General features: G+C 43.2%; 1 protein-coding gene across 1 annotated transcript; it reads left to right on the forward strand.

Annotated features, from left to right (window-relative positions):
* The first annotated feature begins 93 nt into the window (after window positions 1–93).
* On the forward strand, window positions 94–24,746 carry STMND1 (stathmin domain containing 1). The gene is made up of 5 exons (XM_046006397.1): window positions 94–219; window positions 10,129–10,309; window positions 14,956–15,107; window positions 23,248–23,373; window positions 24,014–24,746. Exons 1-5 carry the CDS (start codon window positions 139–141, stop codon window positions 24,293–24,295), a joined length of 822 nt encoding a protein of 273 aa, XP_045862353.1. The 5' UTR covers window positions 94–138; the 3' UTR covers window positions 24,296–24,746.
* Window positions 24,747–25,487: the final 741 nt, after the last annotated feature.

Below are 25,487 nucleotides of genomic sequence, written 5' to 3' on the forward strand. Positions count from 1 at the left end.
CCTCAGCCCCGGCTCTCAGTGTGCAGGGGCGGGGGTGCAGGGCGAAGGGCGCAGGGGTGGGACGCAGGGGCGCAGCAGGGAGCACCCCCCGGGGACGCCCTGCCGGTCCGGGCGGAGGGGAAGCGCGCGGTGCGCGGCATGGGCTGCGGACCTTCCCAGACTGCTGAGGACCAGAGACGCATGCCCGCGCCCAGGAAGGGCTGGGAAGAGGGATTTAAGGTAAAACAAGCAAACCCAACAACAAGCGGGCACAAAGCCCTTCGCCACGCCTGGGGGCGGGGGGCGACTGGAGTAGGCTAGAGCTGGGTCCCCAGGGGCTCGCAGCTCTCCCAGGGGCGGGGGGGGGGGGGGGGCTGCTGTGTTCGCCGTGTTCACCTGCTGTCTTACCCAGGACTCATCCAGCCACAGCACTAGCTTTGAGAGCCTTTTGTGTTTCAAGAACTTGAGATGGTGATCACCCCCCAGGGCAGAGGCCAGAGTAGAAGGTGTAGCTGTGCGTTCTGCCCAGAGCTGGGGTTGCTGGAGATTCTCAGGGGAGGGTCGGAGCTGCCCTACTTTATTGGCTTCCGGAAAGTGGGCCTTTGAGAATTACTTAGAGCTCAAAGAGATCCTGGAGGCCTTCTCTCTGGCTGAGCCCTCCCGTTTACCTAACCCTGAGGACCCTAAGGCCCAGAGAGGCGGACGTCTTGCCTGAGGCTGCACAGCTTGGTTGGGGGCAGAGCTGGAGATAGACTGATTTTTCAAGAGTCTCATTCCAGGTCTCTCTGCATGCTCTCTCTCCTTCTCAAGGTTGCAAACCCCGTAATTCTTCTGGAGACATGAAGGGGATTTTTTTTCCCGGGGTGCGGCATGGAGGGATGAGGTCCAGGATTTCTTCCCATCCTCACGGCCGTCCATATTGCACCAATGAAACTGGGAACCCACAGAGCTATACCTTGGAGGGGTGTCACCCAAAGATAATATTACCATATACTCTATCATCAAAAGCAGGATACTTTTAAGAGTGAAAAGGAACACTATTAACAAATTTGCCATGTCCGATTGGAGCCCATACAGTCTGCGGGAAACCAGGACTTAGGGTCACCCCTGCAAAAGGGCATTTTTGGAGCAGCTGTCTAAAGCGCACACCTGTTTTTTAGCAGACAATGAGCGAGATGCCATTTGGAGCCACTCGCAGCACGTACCGTGTGTGTGTTGCACACAGGCCGGGCTCTTGGGGCACATCATTAGACAAACCAGAGACTCGGGCTTAGGACCTGGTGCCCAACCATCTTGACACTATTTCTATTCCTTGACACTGTTGCTTTCTACCCCAGCTGCCTCTGTCTGAGTTTAGGGCCCTCTTACCTCTTCCGGGCTCTTCCTGCCTCTTTCATTGGCGTCCTCCCTACCCCATCTGCCTCCCACCCACACTGCCACACTGTTTCTAAGGAAAAATTCCCCGGAGTGTGCAAAACCCCCTACACATGGTCCCACCGGTCTTCTAACACCATCTTGTCCAGTCCCACACACGTGTGGACTCCCGGGTCCGCCACAGGAGCCTGCAGTGCTCCCTTCCTCCACTCATCAACACCGTCTATGCTGTTCCCCATGCTGTTCCCCATGCCGTTCCCTCTTCCTGGAATGCCCTTCCCAGGCTCCCATTTCCGGTTCACCTGAGGAATTCCTATTTACCTTCAGCACCGGGCCCAAACACTACCGCTGTGACACTCCCTTCTCACGTGGTAAACGTTTTTTTAAAGCTCCTCCTGCCTCATAGATTAACTTCTTGGAAACAATTTGGTCATCTTTATTACTCATTCCTGCTTTAGGTTAATATACAGGAATACATCCCCCCTCCCCAAAAAAACTCTATTAATGTGGGGTACATGGCTCAGTTGGTTAAGTGTCTGCCTTCGGACCAGGTCATAATCCTGGGGTCCTGCGATCGAATCCCACATCCGATTCCCTGCACAGTGGGAGCCTACTTCTCCCTCTCCCTCTACCCCTCCCCACCGTTTGTGTGCTCACACTCTCCCTCAAACAAATAAATACAATCTTTTTTTTAAAATATATTTTAAAAAACTATATTAATGTGATTTAAAATATTAACCCATTGTGCTTTTATCTTTTTTGGTCTTTTTTTTTTTAACTCCACTGGCATGATTACGAATAAGACTTCCATAGAAGGAAATTTTCACTCTCTGTGTTTCTTTTTTTTTTTAATATTTTATTTATTTATTTGACAGAGAGAGGTCACAGTAGGCAGAGAGGCAGGCAGAGAGAGAGGGAGAAACAGGCTCCCCACTGAGCAGAGAGCCCGATGCGGGGCTCGATCCCAGGACCCTGAGATCATGACCTGAGCCAAAGGCAGAGGCTTAAACCGCTGAGCCACCCAGGCACCCCACTCTCTGTGTTTCTTATCTGGCCATTACCCTTTGTTTCATTTTGTGGTTATTACTGAAAATGATTTTGTTGAGCAGGGGAGGATAGAGCTGGTGGAAGTGATGAAAAAGCAATCCTTTCTGCATGTGAGATACACCAGGTTCTTCCGAGCCAAGCTTCCTCAGGCTTGGGCGGATTTCTGTATTTCTCCCTGAATTCCCTGGGTATGAAAGTCTTTGTGTCTCCACTGGATTTCTGTCCGGTTCTCCCAACTGGTTTCCCTGAGTCCTCCCTGCCCACCTCCACCTGCGTTCCAATTCATCCTCTTCATGACCTCCAGGGCAATCCTTCTAAAATAAAACTGATTATGTCATCCTCTGCGGGCAGAACAGTGACCGACCCATCAGGCAGGCTCACAAGCCAGTGGTAAGAATGTCACCACCTCGGGTTGATTTCTGGGTTCACGGTTTGTTAGCGGTGTGACTTTGGTCAAGTTATTGAGCATCTCTGTGCTTGAGTATCCTTCTCTGTAACATGAGGGTACTACTGATACTAGTTATTTCACAGAGTTATCAACGAAGGTGAAATTCACATGAAATGATTCTACCAATGCCTGGCACAGACTAAGCGCTTAGTAGGAGGTAGTACAATTGTCATTATCATGGGATAATTTATGTGAGATAAATTCCCAAATCCTTAGCACGTCTTACCAGCCGTCCTTGAGTTGCCTCGGGTCACGTTCTCCAGCTTCATCTCCTCCCACGCTCAGTTATGGTCAAACCTCGCTTCTTGTTGCTCCCCAAACCCCTTCTGTCTCTATCTCCATGCTTTTGCACCTGCTGTTTATCCTCCCTTCAAACCTTTCCTCTCCTCCTTGTTGGGCCACATAGCAAATATATACCCATCTTTCATGACAACGTAAGACCCCTCTTCCTGCCCCTGCCCGCGCCCCCCCCCCCCGCTACTGCCACTATGCTGGCAGAGTTGACCTTAGACCTTCTCCTACCATGTTTCAAAATATCTTATTGCATTTATTCGTGTTCACGTTTGTCTCCATCCCGAGTTACTACCTTCTTTGTCTTTGCATCTCCTGTGCTCACTACAGCACCCGATGCAGACAAGCACTAATGAACTTTCCTTGAGTGACTCCATGTCCCTCCTGGCTCCTCCAACTCCTTGGTATCTTCTTGTGTCCTAGTCCATAACTAGACTAACGACAGTCAGCAAGGAGGAAGTTCAGTATTAAAATAGCCTGAAAATTCACTCAGCGTCAACTCACGCCTGTACCTCCTTCCCCATCCCCCAAGAACTTGACTTTGGAAATCTGACCCAGCAAAGGTGTGATTATTAATTAAACACTCTCTAGCTATCGGAACAGTGCTGCTTTTGCAAACTTCCTAAATGCATGGGCTGAGGGTTCCGTAGTTCACCAGTGTCTTTAAAATGAGATGAACGTGTGTTTGCTTGCATGAAATTTTTATGTTTCTTAATGGCACAACTTCAAAATATTCTGAATCGAACTTCCCGAGACCTGCCTACTGGATTTCTCCTCACTTTTACCTTAGTCTAAAGGGGTAAAAAGACACAATAATAAAATAATGCATGATAAGAAAAGCATGGGAAAATTTTCTCAGTTGGAGAAATGTTCTTTTGTATAATGAACTCCGAGTTTCTGGCTTATTATGAAAAGGAACAGATTAGATTGGAATAAACAATCTCTACGGACCCTTCACAGTTTTTCCCTAGTCTTTGACCAGGAAAGTCTTGTTTATCATCAGAATAAAAGGGACTAAGTGACTTCTTCCACTTCAGAGTCTTAAAAGATCCTATTTCTGAGTGGTTTTTGGTGGGTTGCTGTTTGTTTTTATATTCATTAGCTATAAACTAGAAAAATCAAACTTTGAAGAATGCATTTTCCTTGTATGTCTGCAAGACCAATATATTTATAAGATGCATCTGCCAATCACATGATTTAAGGTTTCAGCTCAGGGGAGACTTGACAAATGAACTCCTTCCAAACTGTTGGACAAATGCGTTTCCCAAAAGCTTTAGAACACAACCTACCGGTACCTCCAGACCCGAAACAAACAAAACACAAAACCAACTCTGTCTGTAGTTAAAAGTGATATCGTTTTTGGAATGCTGATGATTCTCATGCATCCCATTAGCTTAGAATTCTCGGCTTTTCAATTCTGTCTATAATGATAAGATTTTATCCCCAGGACAATGCAGTATAAAATAGAATTGATACAAAATATAGAAACGTATTGATTCCGTACTTCTACCACAACTTCATCTCAAGGAAAGGATAAAACCTCCCACCCACCTCCCCACCCCCACCCTCCCCAGCACCACAGCAGATAGACCTCTCACTGGTGTGAAAATATAAACCTTGCATGCATGAAAAAGAACAAGAAATCTGTTTCGCCATATCCCCAAGGGGCATAGATAGAATTAATTTGTAAATATCATTGGTCTTTGAACTCTGTCTATTCTTAAGTCTAGATTATGAAATTGGGTTAGAATTTCCAGAATGTGTTGCATATAGATAAGATATTTGAAAGACAGTCCTAGTTTTCCAAAGAGAAAAAAATCTTGCATTTCTGGCCCGGAAACTGAAGGCTGGTGTATGTTATTTTATGTCAAAAGATTGTGTTTCTTCTATGACCATTTAAGCTTTGGTCACTAACAGAGCTTAAAGGCAGACTGGAAGTAAGGATAAATGGATGAAGATCCTTGCTAAGGTCTGGGTTCGTGGCTTTGATGAAGCCATTGGGAGATCATGAGGGGTTGTGTCACTTAAATATACTCTGATTTGTCGACGGCAAAATATCTTTGTGAGAAGCCACCTTTGAGACTGAGAAATTCAAATTTGCTCTCAGCTCCAATATGGGCATTTTGTTTATTGTGGTTAAATTTGTCAGGATCTCCGATGGGAAAAGTTCAATGGCAGAATTCATCCCTGCGTTTAACTCAGTGCCTTCCTAGGTTCAAAAAATGAAGGGTCTGAAAAACAACACAAAGTTGTAAAATCACCTGTCTTACCATCACTGCAGATAATTGGTTTTTCGTAGTTTATTTGGAAAGAGGGACAAGAATACCTAACGCGATCTTTGCTTTACCTTCAGCATGAATTGTGAGCCCCTGAAAAAGCATCAGACTCTCCTTTTCCTTTGTTGTATGTAACAATATGTATTTATATATATTTGGGAAATATGGATGCACAAATGTGTGTGTGCATGTGAGAGAGAGGCCCTGTCTGATATCATGGGATTATTATTATATAATAAAATAACAATATGTCATATCTATAAAGACTTTTCCTGGGTCAGCTTACTGTAGAGGGACTGCACAGCAGTAACTGTATCTGTGCAGAAAGACAAATGGAGAAAGAAAGAATAAGCACGTAGTTGCTCTTATGCTTTCTCTGTCTACCATTTGTATTTTAGATTGATTGACTTTTTGTTTGCTTACTCGCTTGTTTGTTCCATTGGTCGCTTTTTCCACACTTTCTGGTGTCGTCTTGAAGCACAGAACTAATTAACTCTCAGCATGATGATTTAGCTGGAGTGATCATACTACGTTAAGACGGGGATGAGTTATCTGAGTCTCCCTATGAACAGATGAGAATCCCTAATTGAATGACAAGAACCTGAGGCAGGTTGGAACTGCCATGACCTACCCTCTGTGATTTCTACTTAGCCTCTGAGGGATTTCAAAGCACTTTGGAGAGCTTCCAGAAAGTGAACAAATGTGCCTAAGTTGTTTGGTTGTTTTTTTTTTTTAATTTGTATGATTTTTATTGTGAGAGTACCAAGAGTTTCATGCTGATGTCCTATTTTTTTTAATTAAATTTTCCCAAAGGAAATGCTTTCTCTTTAGTCCCTGAAGTTGTAACTTTGAACCAGAGAGACCTCCCTCTTTTAAATGGAAGTTCTGAGAAGTGTGCTGTCTTCCTTTCTAATGTTTCTGGGCCCATCTCTTTCCCCCAGGTTCATTGCCACTGTCCTAGTTCATGTTCAATCAGATCTCACTTGGGCAACTGCAATCATGTTCACTGACCGCCCTGCTCTGTCCCTTCCTTGCTTCCTTCCCCTCCCCTAGTTTGCACTAACTCCAGTGACTTTTCTAAAAACACACGCCTGATCATTTTATTTCACTTCCATATACAGAAATCCTATGAAGGACTCCTGGTCGCATTTAAAATAAAATCAAATTCCTTGACTTCCCTTTCCCACCTCAGCAGCTACCCATTTCTCCCATCACCTGTTTCTGAGCCACTGAAAAAATTCAAGTTCATACGCTCACAGTGCTGTTTCATACCCCTTCCTCGTGTGTGCTTTGTCTCTGTCTAGAATGACTTTTCTTCTTGCCCACTGAAAGCTCATTCATCAAGACCCAATTCAAGAATCTTCTCTTCTTCAACATCTTCTGCTGCCCCAGTGAGATACAACACGATACTAGTGTAGCAGAGCATTGCTAGAAATGGTGGGGTTTGGGGGTAGGATCCTGGGGACCTCTGAATCCTCAGGGGAGAAGAAGAGCACCCCGTGGGCCAACAACGTGAAATCAATAGACATGAGAAGAAGACCCAGAGGACAATACTCAGAGAAGATGCTTATGTTCTTAGGTCTCCTGGGGACACCGAGGAGGCTTCCTCTGGTATGTGTGCCTTAGATGCAGAAGAGGTTGGCCAGTCAACCCGAGCAAGGAAAGAAGAGCCAGTGCTGAGAGGGAGGGGACAGGGGAATTTAGAAGGGATTGGAGAAAAAGTCTTCCTCAACAGACCGATATTAGAACATGTTGCCTCTCCAAATAAATGACAGTTCCTTAAATTGAATTAATTTTTCTTTTAGAAACACTCATTACATTTTTTTTCTTACTTTTCTTCTTTCTCTGTGGGACTAAGATTTGACATAGACCAGCATTTTGGAGTCACTGGTTTATTAAATCGCATATGGGCTCCTTTTTACCGTGTTTTGACCTATTTGCAAGCGATGGAATTGTAGTATGGAGAAATTGATATTCTTAAAAGGAAAAGGTGAGATTGTCAGTCATTGCAGGATTTATGGACGACCCTCTGGAAACCCATATTCATGAAAAATGTGTACATCTTTGGACCCAGCATGTCCATATCTAGGGACGTGTTTTCTTGGAGTGATTGGGTGAGTTCACACTGATGTCTACACACAGATATATGCCGGCACTGTTCATTATCTTGAAAACATAAATGGAATTACATATATAAACATATGTAGAAACACCTAGATGGCCATTGGTAGAAACCGATTAAACAAGTTGTGACATATTACATAAAAGACCACACTCCGGTCGTCAACTAAACGACCGCTCCCCAACAAGGTAAATCAAAAAGTAAGGTAAATCAAAAAAGAAAAAAAAAATGATGTAAATCTGTAATTTGTATATACTGACCTACATACACTATATATAGTATATACACTGATGTACACTAATGTCTCTGATACATTGTTAATGAAAAAAGCAGGTTTCAGAAATATAATGCAATACCATTTAATGTATAGCCTAATTTATTTTACTCACAAGTAGCTTTATTAAAATACAATCCACATGTCATACAACTCACCCATTTAAAATGCACAATCCATAGTCATCGCCACAATCTAATTTTAGCGCATTTTTATACTCCCCACAAAAGAAACCACTATCCATTAGTGGCCAGTCTCCACGTCCTAAGCAACCACAAAATCTCTACTCCATTTCTATTAATTTGCCTATTCTGAATGTTTGGTAAGTGGACTGCTCTTTGCATCTGGCTTCCTTCAGTCAGCATAACATTTCAAATGTCACCTACATAGCAGTGTACTTCAGGACTTTATTTCTTTTTATTGCTATATAATATTTTTGGTCTGGATGGACTGCATTTTATTTATCCATTCATCAGTTGATGGATACTTGGGTTTTGACTTTTTTAGATATTACGAATGTGAATTTTGAACATTGGTGTGCAAGGTTTTGTGTGGACATATGTTTTCATTTTGCTTGGGTATATATACCTAGAAGTGGAATTTTTGAATCAAATGCTAACTCTCTGTTTGACTTTTTTTTTTTAAAGATTTAATTTATTTGAGAGAGAGAGATAGCTCATGCACAAGCAGGGGAAGGGGCAGAGGGAGAGGGAGAATCAGGCTCCCTGCTGAGCAGGGAGCACAATGTGGGATCATGAACTGAGTTGAAGGGAGACGCTGAAATGCCTGAGCCCCCCAGGGACCCCTCTGTTTGAGTTTTTGAGAAACCCTCAAATGCACCATTTATATTTCCAGGGCACTGTACAAAATCTCCAAATTTCCCCACATCCCTGCTCACACTAATTATGTGGTTTTGTCTTTATACTCATCCTGGTGGATGGGCGGTGGTATCTCCTTCTGGTCTGGATTTGCATCTCCTTAATGACTAATGATACTGAGCATCTTTTCATGTGCTAATTAGCCAATTCCAATTTGTTTTTAAAGATTCTATTTCTTTCAGCAAACACATCTGGGAAGTTATATACTGAGATGTTAATAGTGCTTTTGTCTAGGGATTGGTACTTACTTTCTACTGTGTTTCTGTATCATTCAGGTTCTACCAAAAGAACAGAACCAGGATTATGGCTGGCTGGCAGGCTGGTGAGATAGATAGATGATAGATAGATAGATTACAAGGAATTGGCATATGCAATTGGGTGCTGGCTAGGTAAGTGCAAAATGCACACAATGGCACAAGTGGTCAGAAAGGACACGTTGGGGCTGAAAGTGCAGTCCACGGAATGAACTCCTTGCTCAGGAAAACCTCAATTCTGCTCTTAAGGCCTTCAACTGATTGGACGAGGCCCACCCAGATTATCACGGATACTCTCTTTTACTTAAACTGATTGGAGGCATTAACTACATTTACCAAACACCCTCACAACAACGCCTAGACTCTGTTTGATGGAATAACCATGCTATAGACTAGCTTAGTCAACACATAAAACCGATCATCACCAATTTCCTTCCGTATTATTTATTTTTATAATAAGTCTGTATTACATTTTTAATCAGCAAAAACAATACAGATACTTTCATTAAAAAAAAAAAGACCTTTTACACTGCGGTATCTTTACTTTTCACACTTGATGGATGTGTTCCTCTTGGTGTCGTGCGGGTGCCCAGCGTGGTAGTGGGTCCCTGACAGATTGCTAGCAGATACTGTATCCATTTCTATCGCTGCTGTGACAAATTATCATACACTTGGTGGCCCGCTACAGCACACTTTCACTCTCTTCCCATTCTGGAGGTCTGAAGTCTAAAACCAATTCCACTGGGCTCAAGTCAACGTGTTGGCAGGGCTGCAGGAAAGAATCCTCTTCCTTGTGTGTCCCGGCTTCTAGAGCTGAATTCCTCCCATTCCTCGGCTGGTGGCCTTTCCTCTGTCCGCTGCTGATAGCGTCTTCAATGCTTCTCGGCTTCCCGGTGCATCCCCTTCTCCACTTCTGTAGTCGCATCTCCCTCTGCCTCTGTGTCATAGGGACCCTCGTGGTTACACCTGGGTACTCCAGGATCACTGAGCCTACTGAGGGTCCTTAAACGCATCACACCCGCAAGCAAGCTAATATCTCCAGGGAGCTGGGGCCAGTCAGCCTCTACTACAGGTACCAGTCGGCTGAATATTCCCAAAGCGGACCTTGTGATGTTGTTTCCATCTTCCAAGAGACCATCTTCCAAGAAATCTTGACTCTCACACGGAGCCATTCCCTTTTCTCAGGCTGATGTCGGAGGGACTCATTCCAGCGAGGACGGCAGGCCCCAGAAGAAAGCTGTGGTACCCGAGGACACTGGGAGCAGCCCCGACAGCCTGGAAAAACAGGCTCCGTTGGGAAGCTTACCTGGAACCATACCAGAAACCTCCCCTGCTCTTAGTGAAAGAAACAGAAGAATAAATTCAGGTAACGGCCCTCGTTGATATGACTCTCCACAAAACACTGTTTCTCTAAATATGTCGTATAACCTATGTTAGCAACCCTTTTATCAGTTTTGTGGACTAGGCAGTGTTCCAGATGGCAAAGACCTCATCTCTGAGACACGAGCCTCGGGCCTTCATTCTGTAAATAAATAACGCTAACCATTAATTTTCTTGTAGATGAAGCGATTAGAACCATCTTGGTTTTTTCCTTTTTTCTTTTCTTTTTTTTTTTTTCAAGCAAGGAGCCCTTGCTGGTGGTGGGAAACAGACCTTAGGCTTTCGTTACATTCCTGTAGACTTTGGCATGTCCCCACCTTTCCAAGAGAAATTTCTCCATTTGCAAAAATACATGCAGCCTCCATCAAACTGTTCCCCCTGTGTCTCCCATCCAAAGGATCAGCAAATATACAAAACAGTCATCTTTCAAAAACACAGAAGAAGTCATTATGACCTGGTGTGCTCCTTAGAAACTATTTTGACTTTTCCCGTGGTTAGTCTTACTTTCCTTGAGTTACCTACACCCCCTCCCCCCCACTCCCGGGGTTGATTTAAGAATGCCTAGTTATACTTTATCAGCCTCTGAAACAAATTGAACTCAATAGAACTCAAGGAAAAGTGCTCTGTTTTCTTGGAGGGGAAGGCTTTCGTGTCATTCCTCAATGCTGTCATTTCCTCCCCAGGCACATGTTAGAGCTGGAAGATAGATGAATTAGTGAATGAGATTCTTCTCTTTGGACTTTGGGGACACACTCTCTTTATGATAGATTTCATATTAACCTTCACTTCATGGGTCTGATGAGGTAGGAGACGGGGGATACAGCTGGGAGGCCTCCCCTCTCTCTCTGTCTGGCCAGCATGCACATTTTTTTTCTCGATGATAATTCCGTTGATGGGAATCCCTCCTAGACCGTGACACGGATGTTCAATATCTATGGCGCTACAGACGGCAGACCGTCGGGCACGGGGACGCAGGTGTACCCTCGGTCAGTCCGTCCAGCGGGGTAATGCTGTCGGACACACCAGCCTGGGGAGGGAGTGAATTACTAAAGCAGGTGTTCCGAGATGTGGTGTAAATTGGTCTCCAGGAAAGCCATTCCTACTGAATAAGAACCAGTGCCCTACGCTTTATTTCTGTCTTTTCCCAGTTTCTCCTCTCTTTTCTGGATCCCTGATCTGCCCATCTTTAGAGTATATTTGTTAAAAATTTGAAGCCTTGCACTAATATCTCCTGTTTTTCCTTTAAAATAAAACTTCCTTGAGTTGGGGGAAATTGGAGGGGGAGACGAACCATGAGAGACTGTGGACTCTGAGGAACTAACTGAGGGGTTTGGAGAGGAGAGGGGTGGGAGGTTGGGTGAGCCTGGTGGTGGGTATTAAGGAAGGCACATATTGCATGGAGCACTGGGTGTGGTGCATAAACAATGAATTCTGGAACACTGAAAAGAAATAGATTAAAATGAAAAAAAAAACCTTATTATTTTGAATAATTTCAGATTTGAGTGAAGTTGCATAAAAGAAAGAATGCCTGTATTCTTTCCTCCAGATTCCCCAAATGCTAACATTATATCACATTTGAATGTGATATAATTACAGGAATCACAGTCCCTCTCTCTCCCCCCCTTCCCTCAGGCTCACTCTCTCTTTCTCCCTCTCTCTTTCTCTTTCTCTCTCTCTCTCACACACACACACACACACACACACACACACAGGTTTTTTTCTGAGAGCAAATTGCAGACATAATGACACTTTATTCCGAAGTACACCAGTATATGTTTCCTAAAACAAGGGTATTCTTTGCATAATCACAGGACAAGGATCACAATCAGCAAATTACCCCTTATGCAGTACGTATCTCATTTGCATATTCAAATTTTATCCATTGTCTCACAAATGTCCTTTATAAATAAGTTTCAGGTTCAAGATCTAATCCAGGATCACATGGTTAATGTCGACATCATGTGGTGTTTTTCTCCTTTAATCTGGAGTCAGTCCCTCAGCTTTTTTCTTTGTCTTTCTTTTTTTCTTTGTCTTTTGTCAGATTGATGTGTTTGGAGACATAAGCCATTTACTTTACAGAAACTTCCTCAGTTTGTGTCTGGCTGATATTTCCTAATGATTAGCTTCGGGTTATCCATTTTTAGCAAAAATACCGAAAATGACATTATACCCTACTTAGTACATCAAAACAAGAGTCATGCGATATCTGTATTTGACCTTTATTGCTTTTTCTTTGCCTTGCAAACATTTTTTAACATAAAATTTATCCATTTTCTTCTCTGAATCCGGAATTTGAGTCATAGTTAGAAAGCCTTTCCCTATGCCAGAGTTAAACACGAATTCACCTACGTTTTCTTGTACAACTTTACTTTTGACACTTACGAAGAATTTCTAGCCTTGTGAGAAAACGCTAATCTGTACCTTAACCGCATAGGAAACAGACCCGTGTGTTCAGTATGATGTCAAATTTGTAAAAATAAAATTTGACTTATCAATAGCGGTGATCTCTGAATGGTAAGAGAAGGAGCATTTTTCTTTTCTTTTTTCTTCTTTTCTATACTTTCCAAGTTTACTCTGATAACCATGTATTACTTTCATAACCAGAAAGAGGGATCATGTCACTTTCCAACATTCCCCCAATTGTCTTCAGCATCCCAAGAAATCACAAGGATTAGTTGCAAGACCTCCATAGTGCAGGGGTTTCTTTGTAGGCTGGTCATTGTCAATGTCAAGCCAGTACTTTGGATTCAGAAAAATAATTGATTGAGACACTTCATTATTTTTATTTCATAATCATTTTAATAATTGAATAATTGTATCGTGTTAGTGACAGTCGTCAACTATGACGTTCTCTTTAGAAACATCCTGAGAGGGAAATGGACCACATAGTGGTCCTTGGGGAAGGAGGGCACCGAGGTGGCGGAGAACTTGGGGATTGAAGTCAGACATTCTTGGATTCGAACCCTAGTTGATTCTCTTCCTAGCCATGTCACCTCCAGCAAGTATATTCGCCGCTCTCATATAGTTTATACAATAGGGATAATAGTACCTCTCTCACAGAATTCACAACATTACAAGGGACATCTGGGTGGCTCAGTCCGTTAGGCATCTGCCTCTGGCTCAGGTCATGATCCCAGGGTCCTGGGATCAAGTGGTGAGTCAGATTCCCTGAGAGTCCCTGCTCAGTGGGGAGCCTGCTTCCCCCTCTCCCTCTGCCCCTCCCCACCTCTCATCAGCTCTCTCTCTCTCTGACAAATAAATAAATAAAATATTTTTTAAAAGTTCACAGTGTTACAAAGTATATAATGGACATAAGATGGTACCAGGCACCGAAGTGCTCAGTAAATAGTGACTGCTCTATTGACCCTTCCAGATAAGCTCACCTTCTAAAAGAAAAAAAAAATCCCCTTAATTCTCTGAAGAGGTTTTACCTCTAACTTTTTATTAAAGTCTTCTCTATCGTTTCAAGCTTTAGTTTACTAGTTTACCTGCTTGAAAGACATGCTTTACCGCTCTGTACCGAAAGCTGTATACAGCTCTTTAAAGTGAAAATTGAGTCTATTTCAAACACACGCAAGGTTAGAAGGCACAGCACTGGATGAGAAATGAGATTATCGATAATTCGCAGCGGTCTAGAGAGGTCTAGACCTTGCAGCGGTCTAGAGAGGGATGTCTTGTAACAACAAGGTGAATATTCTGACAGGAGAAACATCTCACTGGTTGGTGTGTGTGCCTGTGCGTTTTTTCACCTCTTCCCGCAGCAAATCCATGAAAACTGCCTTTGTTAACCAGTGAGGGTAGAAATTTTCATTAAAAGACTCTGTCCACTAGATGGAATGATTCATGTTAACCATCAGGACTTCCCGATGATCACAAAACAGAAGACAGCCCATTCCTGAGGACTCCTCCCCGCACCTTTGTTTAATAATGGGACTCTGTAAGGACAGATGTTTGCTTGCGTATTTGTAGAAATGGGTGATTTTGAAGGGGGGGGGTCTCTCTCATCAGGACGGTTTATAAAGGCTCCCCAAGAAACTGTTTCGGTGCCATTTTCGGAATCAATCGTAAAAATGTAGCTGATACCGCTTGACTTCAATTGTGATTTAGTTCAAAGACTCTTTTCAAAAAGGCATCCTCTTACTTCCATAGCTTTAGCAGATGGCGTCACTGGAAACTCAAGGTTGCAGAACGAGAAGTCTCTTGGCAACATCCCACTGTTTATCCTTTGTATACAAAGCATAGAAACCAAACTGCAACTCAGAGGAGTCACTGAAAGGATATCTCCTCCCTGACTGTGCTTCGTAATTAGCATAGAGAACCCGTGTAGTCATACTCAAGTGTATAAGTGTTGTTACAACAAAAAAGTAGTACATAGCAGCACATGAAAGACTTTTTGTTGTGTTAATACAGGGCTTGCTAAACTGTATATTCTGCTGGTGTGTATCCTCTGTAAGGACATTCAGAGACTGAACTTCAAACGACTCAAAGATTTATATAATTGACACAGATACGTAGGTAAGAGTGTTGGGACTAAGATTTAGTTAAGCATTGTCATTTGTAAGGCATCCACTTAGCATCTGATTGATAAGATGTTCATGTTTACATTTCTATTCCTTCTTTCCTTCCCTGTAGACCTAGTGATGGATGGATTGATCCATACACCCCAACCCCTAAAGACCCAAGAGCGGCAGAAGTCATCGGATATTCTGGAGGAATTAATTGTCCAAGGAATAATACAGAACCACAGCAAAGTATTCAAAAATGGAGAATCCTATGATGTCATGGCAAGTAATTCCCTAATTAATATTAGCTTATAGTTAAAAATAGCTATAGAATAGGATCGATTGCGAATTACAGTCTCCAAACTCTTCAAGTCACCACGCAGATTGTAGCATGTAGCTAAGCCAGTTTTTTCTCCCAGAACTTCTCTCTCCTGTCTACACATCACCCTTCTCTCAGGAAGTGCCCTAATCATTTTTTCAAGCTTATATATTTAAGCAATCTCTACGCCCAATGTGAGGCTTGAAACATGACCCCAGGACCAAGAGCTTCATGGTCCACTGACTGAGCCATCATGGTACCCCAAGAATGCCCTAATCATCAATGATTAATGAAGCCAATAAAACATCTTGGATTTTACTGAGTTTGAGAGACAGTAAGCCCCGTTGAATAACCTGCCTTCATTCTTTGAATAATTTTTATTAAGCATTACCTGTGTACTAGGTATTATGACTATAAACTGGAATCCAATTTCTATAATAGGAAATACACCTAAATGCTAAAGCTGTAATACATATGCTTCTATACACACTAAGGTCCAACATGAGGAAATAAGTACAATGATAAAAATCTTCATACTCTTATTTTTTTTTCATTGTCGATTCATCTTGACGAATTGATCATTGTTTTTCCTTAGTGTGGGCAGTATTTTTACTTAGGTTTTAACTGGTTGTGGACCAAGTCTCGAGTCCTTCATTTTTTAATAAGTTTTAGCTAAGCCCCTGAAGAGGATGGCAGGTGTTGTTGTTGTTGTTTTCGTGTTTTTTGTTAACTATAACTCCCAGGCATCCCCCCATCGTTCTAGAAAAGATGAAAAGAAGAATTGAGAGCAAAAAGAAGCCTAAGGAGAAATGAGTAAGAAAGAAAAGAAAGACACAAAAATGATGGAAATAGGGACCAGAAGGAATATTTTGTTAAGATTTTATTTATTTATTTGACAGAGAGAGACACAGAGAGGGAACACAAGCAGGGGAGTGGGAGAGGGAGAAGCAGGCTTCCCGCTGAGCAGGGAGCCTGATCCCAGGACCCCCAGATCATGACCCAAGTGGAAGGCAGACACTTAAGGACTGAGTCACCCAGGCGCCCCAAGAAGGAACATAAAGGCTCTGGATGGCTGCCCATCTTGGTCTTGTAGGGAAAACAACCAACTGGGAATAAAAAAGATACATTATTGAAATTAAGTTTGTCACCTCGACCAAATCACTTAAGTGTTTGAATAAAGGTAATTTCCTTCTCTGCGTGTAGGAAATGCTGAGAACTCGTGAATAAAAGCCAAAGTGGCATTCTCTTTTGAAGAAGGAAAATACGAAGGTATTTGGGGGAAAGAGAGGAGATTGCTAAACCTCATGAATGATATTATCAGGCTGCCAGGAATAAGAGGGTGTAGGTAAAAATAGATTATGTAATGGAAAAGATAATGTCAGTGTAATGACAGTTTACCTCTGGGCGAGGCTATTGTGATACGAGGCACTTTAGGATACTGTATCTGATATGAAAGTACTAGGAGATGGGTCTTTAAAGTGGAAAAGGAGGGGAGAGGTTCTTTTCTAGCTGTAAGTGAGTCTCTGGAGGTCGGAAAAAAGGAAGGTGTTTCAAAAGGAAAAAAGACAGGAGAGCGATCTGGAGAAGGATGGATTGTGGAAACTTTTGAGTAGCGAAGTGATGCCTTCTTTAGGGAAATGCTGTAGAACCCCGATGCTAACAGCAGTGGGAACAGCATTAAAATGCTGGTCAGAGATGAATGAGTTCAGACTGAGACCTTACAAGGGCACCAACAGGGTTAAGTAATATCAACTAAATCGTGAAAGAAATGTATTTATTGAAGAATGAAAACTATGGGCTTGACCTTCAATAGCATCATTAGGTGAACCCCAGATGAAGACTGCGTTTATATTATAGAGAAATGGAATGGTTATCAGGAACCTAGCTGGACTGTTCTCAAAAAAGATCTAAAGTTGACGGAACCACAGAGGTGGGAAAGAATAACACATTTCGTTTCTTTTGTTTGTTTGCTTTGTACAATGTCCCTGTGTAATCCAGACTTGCAACAACACAGCTGTGTGTTTTATCGCCTAGGGCCGTGGTCCTAAACCTGGCTGCACATTCGAGTCACCTAGAAAGCTTTCAAAAAATCCCAGTGCCCAGGTCCCTCCTGGGACTAGTGGCTGGGGGGGGGGAGCCCTGGCTGTAGTGTCCCTAAGTGATTCTGGTGGGCAGCCCAGGCAAAGAACCACTGCCCTGGGGTTTCTACCAATGTGGACACAAAGCCTTCAAATTCATCATAAAGCTGAAAAGGGTTAAAGCTTTTGAAATTGAATTCCCCCATTCATTATGAAAAAGAATTCTAAAGTATTCTTGCAAATATGTTATAATGTTATGTATATATTAATAGTATAACAGTACAATTAATATATAATATATTAATATTATAATTATTCAATATTATATTATAATCATATATTACAATGTCATATAAATATTATGTTATTATAAATATAATATATAAAGGTATTTTATATATTAATATGGTAACTATAATTATTATTATATGTTATATGTAATTACATGATTAATATGGTAACTATAATTATTATTATATGTTATATGTAATTACATGATTAATATTAAATGCCATCGCACATTCTCAGGTAGAGAACTAAGGGTGTACCCAGGAACATATGGAAATGAAGGAGAGATACAATTGGTCAGTGTCACAGGTAAAGTCTCTCAATTCAGGCGTAGCTGAGAACATATCAGACACCAGGGGTCTTAATATTTTAGGAAAAGTTAGGAGCCGGTGTAAAAAGATGAGTGAATCCTGAAAGGGGGAACATACTAAGAACGGACAGTTCATACTTTAAACTATCCAATATCTAATAATAGTTAATGGGATCATACTTTTATTTATACTATCATACTTAATTAGATAGTTAATCGAATCATACTTTTAACTCTCCAATATTTAATAATATTTGTTGAGGGGAAAAAAAGAACAGATGATAAAATTGGCTAAAAAAAAAACAAACCAAAAGGGATGTTAATATCAGCAGTTACTAGGATATGATGAAGCCAATGAGAAATTGTAACAGAATTTCTTCATTAATCCCAAAAAAATCATTTAAATCAAATATTAGGGGGAATGGAATAATAAACGTGAGAATACTGGGGCACCTGGGTGACTCAGTGGGTTAAGCCTCTGTCTTCCGCTCAGGTCATGATCCCAGCGTCCTGGGATCAAGCCCCGCATCAGGGGTCTCTGCTCAGCAGGAAGCCTGCTTCCTCCTCTCTCTCTCTGCCTGCCTCTCTGCCTGCCTCTCTGCCTACTTGCGATTTCTGTCAAATAAATAAAAATAAAATCTTAAAAATAAATAAATAAACGTGAGAATACTTTAAAAACAAGACTTCTTATGTAGACCAAGTGTATAAATATAAGGGAATGTTAGATCTGTCCCCTTCTGCAAGCCGGTTCTTATGTAGAGGGAAATATAGGAAAAGGTTTTGTAAAGTGAGGGTCCTCCACTCATCTGCTGAATTGGGGACCCCCCTCCGTGGGCCAGTCTCTCTCTGGAGGTCCACAGCAGTATCTGTCCCCCAGAGGGCCCCATTCATCTTTTTTTCCCTTAATTTTTCTCATTTGCTTGTTGCAAATACTAGAGCAGTTTCGTAGTGACCCCCTCTCCCAGATAGCATGCTTTTCCAGCAGATTCATACGAATAGAATTTACCCTCACTCAGAAGGAATTACAATGATGTGTAAGGTAAATATCAGACTAAGTGAATCTTTCAGTATACTTTAAAACATTCTAAAGAGACTTAAGTGGCTGTATTATAAATATGTACGGACTTTATATCCACATGAAACTATGTGTCTGGTTGGTATAGATCTCTACAAGAGTTGTAATTGGCTCTCATTTATCCACCTCGGCATTATCGACTTGAGATGTTTTTTTCTCCCAAACTCCTTTCCCCCCATCCCTCAGTCCACCCACTGTCTCCAAACACAAGACTGATTTCTCCATTGACTCCTTCTTCTCTGACCAAAGTTTACTCCCTCCTCCGGGCCACCTCTGCCCTTGATATCCTTCAGTAGAGTGAGGGAGTTCGTTCTTCTTGCCTCAGAGTCTCTAATGTTATTTGTTTAACCTCACCGGGAGTTTTTTTAAGTGGGAGGATGTGGACTGATAAGATAAATGTCAGCCAACGCTGTGGCCTGGCTGGGGGGTCTCACAGGGAGGGAGCGGGACTGCGGGAAAACTCCAACCCGTTCTGTGCACATGACTCTGGTGACGGACCTTAGCCAAGGTAGTTCATCTGTGGGTCAACAGTTACCTTGGGAGGCTCTGAGGAATGCACAGTGGCTGCAGGAAGAATTATATATATACAAGCAAAAAAAAGAAGATTCAAACCTTATCACACTGTCTTTGGGCGGGGCAGTCCTCTGCTGGTGTTCTTTCTTTCTTTTTTTTTAAGATTTTATTTATTTATTTGACAGACAGAGATCACAGGTAGGCAGAGAGGCAGGCAGAGAGAGAGGAGGAAGCAGGCTCCCTGCTGAGCAGAAAGCCTGATGCAGGGCTTGATCCCAGGACTCCGGGATCATGACCTGAGCCAAAGGCAGAGGCTTAACCCACTGAGCCACCAGGCAACCCCTCTGCTGGTATTCTTAAAGAAAATCATTGACCTAGCAACTTCTATAGGTTTTTAAGTCGATTTTTTTCTTTTTCCTTTTTCTTTCTTTTTTTTTTTTTTTTTTTTTTTGAGTTTCTATGACTCACTCCTCTCTGAGTGTATCATTGTTATTTTCAAGCACCGAGAGTTGATAAATCCTGACTTCAGGAAATCCAGTGGGAAAGAATACAGATACTTTCCCTTAGGTCTTTCAAGACTTATTTCAATCGATAGACTCAGGAAAGGATGAGGGCTGCACAGGGAGGTTCACTTCCGGAAGCAGGAGGAAGTATTTGATTTTGTTCGTATGGTCAGGGATAAAGCCGCAGGAAGAGTCCACCCAGACCGGAAATCCCAAGTCTCTCAGAACTACTGTCTACGACTTTAGTCAAGATGTCGCCTCCCGTGGGAAGCCTAAGAGAGTCTTTCTTCACTGAATCTGGGATTACCATTGCATGTTCTTTTAGCCCTCTGTGAGTGAACTTCCCCAAAAAACTGTTTTCGTACTAATTTCACAGTATCTCTAGCTGAACCACTACAGCAAGAACGTCCCTCTTCACAGCAAATGGCTTTTGCCAGCAGGGAGCCTGAGAGCCAATTGTCATAAAAAGAATACAGTGATGGGGGAGGGGGAGCTTGCTTTGACAAACATCCCACGGTTTTCATGTAGTGAAAAACTTCTCACCACATAAAGCTGTCTGATGGCTGTAACTGAGCCAAAACTTCAACAAATGTTTCCTTCTAAAAGGCTTTCCGAGAATCGTGGTTCTTAAAGCTGGAAGGAACCCTAGTGGTCCTCAGCCTCCTCACTATTTCTACGTGAGAGAAAAGAGAGTCCAAAGAGGTGACTTGTCTCAGGTGATACCGTGGGTAGTAGTGGTCTACAGGTTAAAGCCCAGGCCTCCAGCTGGCCCCCGGGATTCAGGTTCCCATTCCTGCCCTTCAAGACAAATACTGTAACTTGGTGATGATTCTGTGGGCTGTCACCGAAAAAAGTCACCGCTTGAAGACATGAACAGACACCTCTCCAAAGACATCCAGGTGGCCAACAGAAACACATGAAGAGATGCTCAACATCACTCATCATCAGGGAAATACAAATCAAAACCACAATGAGGTATCACCTCAGACCTGTCAGAACGGCTAAAATCAAAAACACAAGAAACAACAGGTGTTGGCGAGGATGTGGGCGAAAAGGAACCTTCGGGTACTGTTGGTGAGATGCAAACCAGTACAGCCAATGCGGAAAATAATATGGAGGTGCTTCAAAAAGTTAAAAATAGAATCTCCCTAGGATCCAGTATTCGTACTACTGGGTATTTACTCAAAAAAATACAAAAACACTAATTCAGAGGGATACATGCTTCCCAATGTTTATAGCAGCATTATTTACAGTAGCCAAACTATGGAAATGGCCCAAGTGCCCGTTGACTGATGAATGCATAAAGAAGACGTGGTGTAAATACACAACGAACTATTCCTCAGCCATCGAAAAGAACGAAATCTTGCCATTGGCAACGGCATGGATGGAGCTAGAGAGGATAGTACTAAGCGAAGTAAGTCTGAGAAAGACAGATACCATATGATTTCACTCGTATGTGGAACGTAAGAAACAAAACAAATGGGCAAAGGGAAAAAAAAGGAGAGAGAAACAGTCCAAGAGACACCCTGAACGATAGAGAATAGACTGATAGTTATTAGAGGGGAAGTGGGTAGGGGATGGGGGATGGGGAAACAGGGGAAAGGGATTAAGGAGGGATTAAGTTGTGATGAGCACTGGGTGTTGTGTTGAATCACTCTAATTGTACACCTGAAACTAATATTACGCTGTATTTTAACTATACTAGAATTAACATTTTAAAAAACTTCATTTAAAAAGTCACTCCTTTCACTGAATGAAATGTAATTACCGTTTCCTGAGTGATTACTGATACCTGCTCTGTTGGATGTATTTTCAGCACAGGCAGTCTTATAGTATAAAGAGATAGTCTTTTAGATATTACATGAATATCACTAGTTCCTTTTCTTTAAAAGTCTTTAGAGATGGGGCGCCTGGGTGGCTCAGTCGGTTAAGCGTCTGCCTTTGGCTCAGGTTATGGTCTCAGGGTCCTGGGATCAAGCCCCACATCGGGCTCCCTGCTCAGCAAGGAGCCTGCTTTCCTCTCTCTCTCTCTCTCTCTCTCTCTCTGCCCGCTGCTCTGCCTACTTGCGATCTCTCTCTCTCGGTCAAATAAATTTTTAAAATCTTTAAAAATAAAAAATAAAAAAGTAGAGATCTTTAGAGAAATTACCTAGGACAAATCAGTTAATTTACAATGAAACCCCAGAGTTCACTGGGAGCTTCTCCAGTTGTCATAAATCTGTATATTCTGACCTAGAAGGATGTCCGTCGTAAATTAAGAGAAGGCAAATTCCAGAACCTAGTGAGGGTATCATCTTATTTACGTTTGGTTTAACATTACAGATGTATACACATACATATGTATATAAATATATGCACATAGAGAATTCTGGCCGGACATACAGCAAACTCTTTAAAATAGTTCATGTTGACGAATACAACTGCAGACCAGGTGGTTTAAACAGAAGCCTGGAAAATTTTTCTGTATTGCTTTACTTTTTCATGACCACTGTATGTTATAAAAATTAATTTTTAGGGGCACTTGGGTGGCTCAGTCAGTTAAGCTTCTGCTTTCAGCTCAGGTCATGATCCCAGGGTCCTAGGATCGAGCCCCGAGTTGGGCTCCCTGCTCAGTGGGGAGCCTGCTTCCCCCTCTTTCTGCCTACTTGTGATCTCTGTCTGTTAAATAAATAAATAAAAATCTTTAAAAAAAAAAAAACCCTTTACAATCTTACTTTTTTATAAGTAGAAATTAATCAGAAAGTCATTATCCCATCACTTTAAACTCCAGAAAGGGTAGTCAGTCACATGAAAGAGTCGGGGATTTTTCCTAACATCATGAAAACATTCTCGAAGTCTTCTGATGGCAAAGGCCAGCCCAGGGTCGCTGCTCAGTAATTGTTAATTCTCTCCTCTGTGAGACCCAGAGTACTAAAACCCTATCTCAATCTGAAATGAAAGGCGTTTGTAGCCCGCGGCATTTACAAAATTATCAGATTTAACTTTTCATTTTTACCTTGAACTACACATTCATCACTCGTCTGCCTCCTTTCTCTGCCTTGGGTTTGTTCTCCAGGACCTTTTCCTCTCCTGAATCCTCTTCCAGCTCCCGAACGTCCTCGCATTCTTTGATGGGTTTCAGGAAGAGCCTGTTTTTGTCGTTGGTTTGGTTTTTTTTTCCTAGACATCTAACATTTTTTAATTTTTTAGGACTTAGTTCTGTTGTTCCCAGCATTCACATGGTGGTCTTGCCAAAATACCCATTTAGATTTTTAGGACTAACCTTTTACACCGTGTGCATGCCCTCCGCCCCTGAATAATGTCTGTTTCTCCCTTTTGAAAACTGTCTTCCTCCAGGTGAACACGACGCCGCTGAGAAAGCCGCCAGCCAGGCTGAAGAAGCTTAAGATCAAACAGGAAGCAAAGGCTTTCACAATGAACGAGCTGGACGAGAAGATGCGGGCGGTGGAGAGGCGCAGGAAGGTCCCCGAGCTCACCCCTGCGCAGGGCTGCCTGCTGACAGAGCACCCACATAGGCGTTTCCTAACCGCTGCTTTAGGGTTCAGATCAAGTACTGGAGTGATCTGTAGGCTTTTGGAGCTGTCTATGTCATTTTCCTTTAATTCTCTTTGTGGGATGCAGGAGTAAAGCAACATCTTGAAGCTGGCTGAATGCTGGCTCCATGCAGGTAGCCTCAGGAAACACTGTTCACTTCTGAGTATGGGGTCTGCTTTATAGGAAAGAAGAAAACCTCAGCTCAGGTGGGGGTCGGAGGAGGCGTCAAGGGCAGGGGAAGAGGATAGGAGATGAGGGGAGGCCGTGCAGAGGATACCCAGTCTTCATCACCCTGTGTCTCCTATCCTGCCGGAAGCAGCTTTCACAGCTGTGGGCTGCCAACCTCTGCTTCCATCTCCCTACCAGGCCGACCTCTCTATCCCCCATCTCGGAGAGCAAGGGCCACCCAGAAGCTCCAGGAGGGGAGGGAGTGTGTCCTCAGTAGTGCCTCGGCCCGTGTTTGTGGAGTGACTGAATGATGGCACAGCCCAGCCATGCAGGTTCATGTCAGGCGTAGGCACGAGGAAGTTATCTGGGCTCATTTTGATTCTTTAATACTGCTTTTCAGACTAAAGAAGAAGACATAAGAAAAAGGCTAAGGAGCGACCGACTTCTGTCCCCAGCCAGTCACCCGGGTGTGGGGGAACCAGCTAGGGCTGAGGTTCCCTTTGCCAAAGGACCCCACGAGGTGACTTCTGCCCCCTTGGAGCCAGTGCACCTGCAGGGAGCAAAGCCCTTGAAGAGGAAGAACAGCGATGCAACCTCCAGTGGAAGGAACTTCAGCTGTGAAAGCCTCGGGGTGGTGGAGTCGGACCAGTCCTACAACCAAGCAGATGATGCCTTTGAGTGAAGCCATCTTCTGTGAAGTTCGTGCAAAGGCGAAATTCCCCCCAGTTGGGACCATCCTCGTCGGTCGCTGTGTGCTTGCTGGCGGCCTGATCTCACTCCGCTGGGACGAGCCGTGGGTGGAGGGATGGTTATGTAACCTGCAGGGGCTGAGCCGCGCGGAGAAAATGAAATGCCGACGCTAGCAAAAGGGAAAAAAACCGAGACGATATGACTAGCTTCCATATGATGCAGTTGGCATTCTCCTCCAGGGTTGCTTCGAACATCGTGAAGATGTCTTGATGAATACTTTCCAGCCTACATCACCGTGCCTGTGCCAGATGAAACCCTTCTTTCTGGCTCCGGGTCCTTGGCTATGCCCATCCTCCGAGGGTCCCTTCAGACCAAATGCACGATGTGTACTCTGTATTTTCATGATCTGTAGGCTTCTTATCTGTAGAGTTTAGTTATTTCTTTTTAACTCTCTTGTGTGGTGAGGGATTAAAGCCATATCTTGAAGCTGGTTGAATAGTAGTTTCATCCGTATTAGCTTAAGCTAGCAATATCCCATTCTTGAGAATTAAGTATGAAAAAAGAAAAACTTCTCTTGGGTCTAGGGGCTGGGAGGATGTCCAGGTGGCAGGGGGGTGGGGGAGGGGTGCTGGGAGGTCACCCTCATGTCAGTGCCTTACTTCCCTGTGGGCTCTCTGAGCTGAGTTTGCTGGCCCTTACCTCACTGGAATTAGGCTCGGTTCTTCCCTCTGCGTTACCAACCACATCCAATCACTGGCCAGGTCAGATGCGTCTCCATTCTGAAGATCTCCCCTCCCTTGTCACCACTCAACTATCATTCAACTGAATCACAACTTTTGCTGATCTTCCAACCACAGTCCTCTGGTTAAAACCCTCTCTTGGCCTCCGTTCACTGTCAAGATAGAGTCCAGACTCCTTTCTGCGGCTGGTAAGGATCTCCGCTCTCCCACACACCTGCACTGAACTTTCAGTTCCTAAACTCAGCATGTCCTGCCTAGCCTCGGGGTCTCTGCACATGTAGATCCCCCCTTTCCCTCTCTCCCTCCTGCTACTTGAGCTGACTGATGCCCTCTTGTTGTTCATGTCTTCACTCGGACCGCTTCCTCCAAAGCTCCTGGTCTGGGTTGGTGCCCTTCTCCCATAGTTGTCTCTTGGCACACTGGGCGACTTGTCTGTGCACTTAC

Source organism: Meles meles, chromosome 5 (genome assembly GCF_922984935.1).
Source record: "Meles meles chromosome 5, mMelMel3.1 paternal haplotype, whole genome shotgun sequence".
Lineage (NCBI taxonomy): Eukaryota > Metazoa > Chordata > Mammalia > Carnivora > Mustelidae > Meles > Meles meles.

Coding starts and splice junctions, on each gene's coding strand:
- STMND1 (XM_046006397.1), top strand. CDS start 139: ATGGGCTGCGGACCTTCCCAGACTGCTGAGGACCAGAGACGCATGCCC. Junction 10,310..14,955: donor AAACAGAAGAATAAATTCAG/GTAACGGCCCTC, acceptor CCTTCCCTGTAG/ACCTAGTGATGGATGGATTG. Junction 15,108..23,247: donor GAGAATCCTATGATGTCATG/GCAAGTAATTCC, acceptor GTCTTCCTCCAG/GTGAACACGACGCCGCTGAG.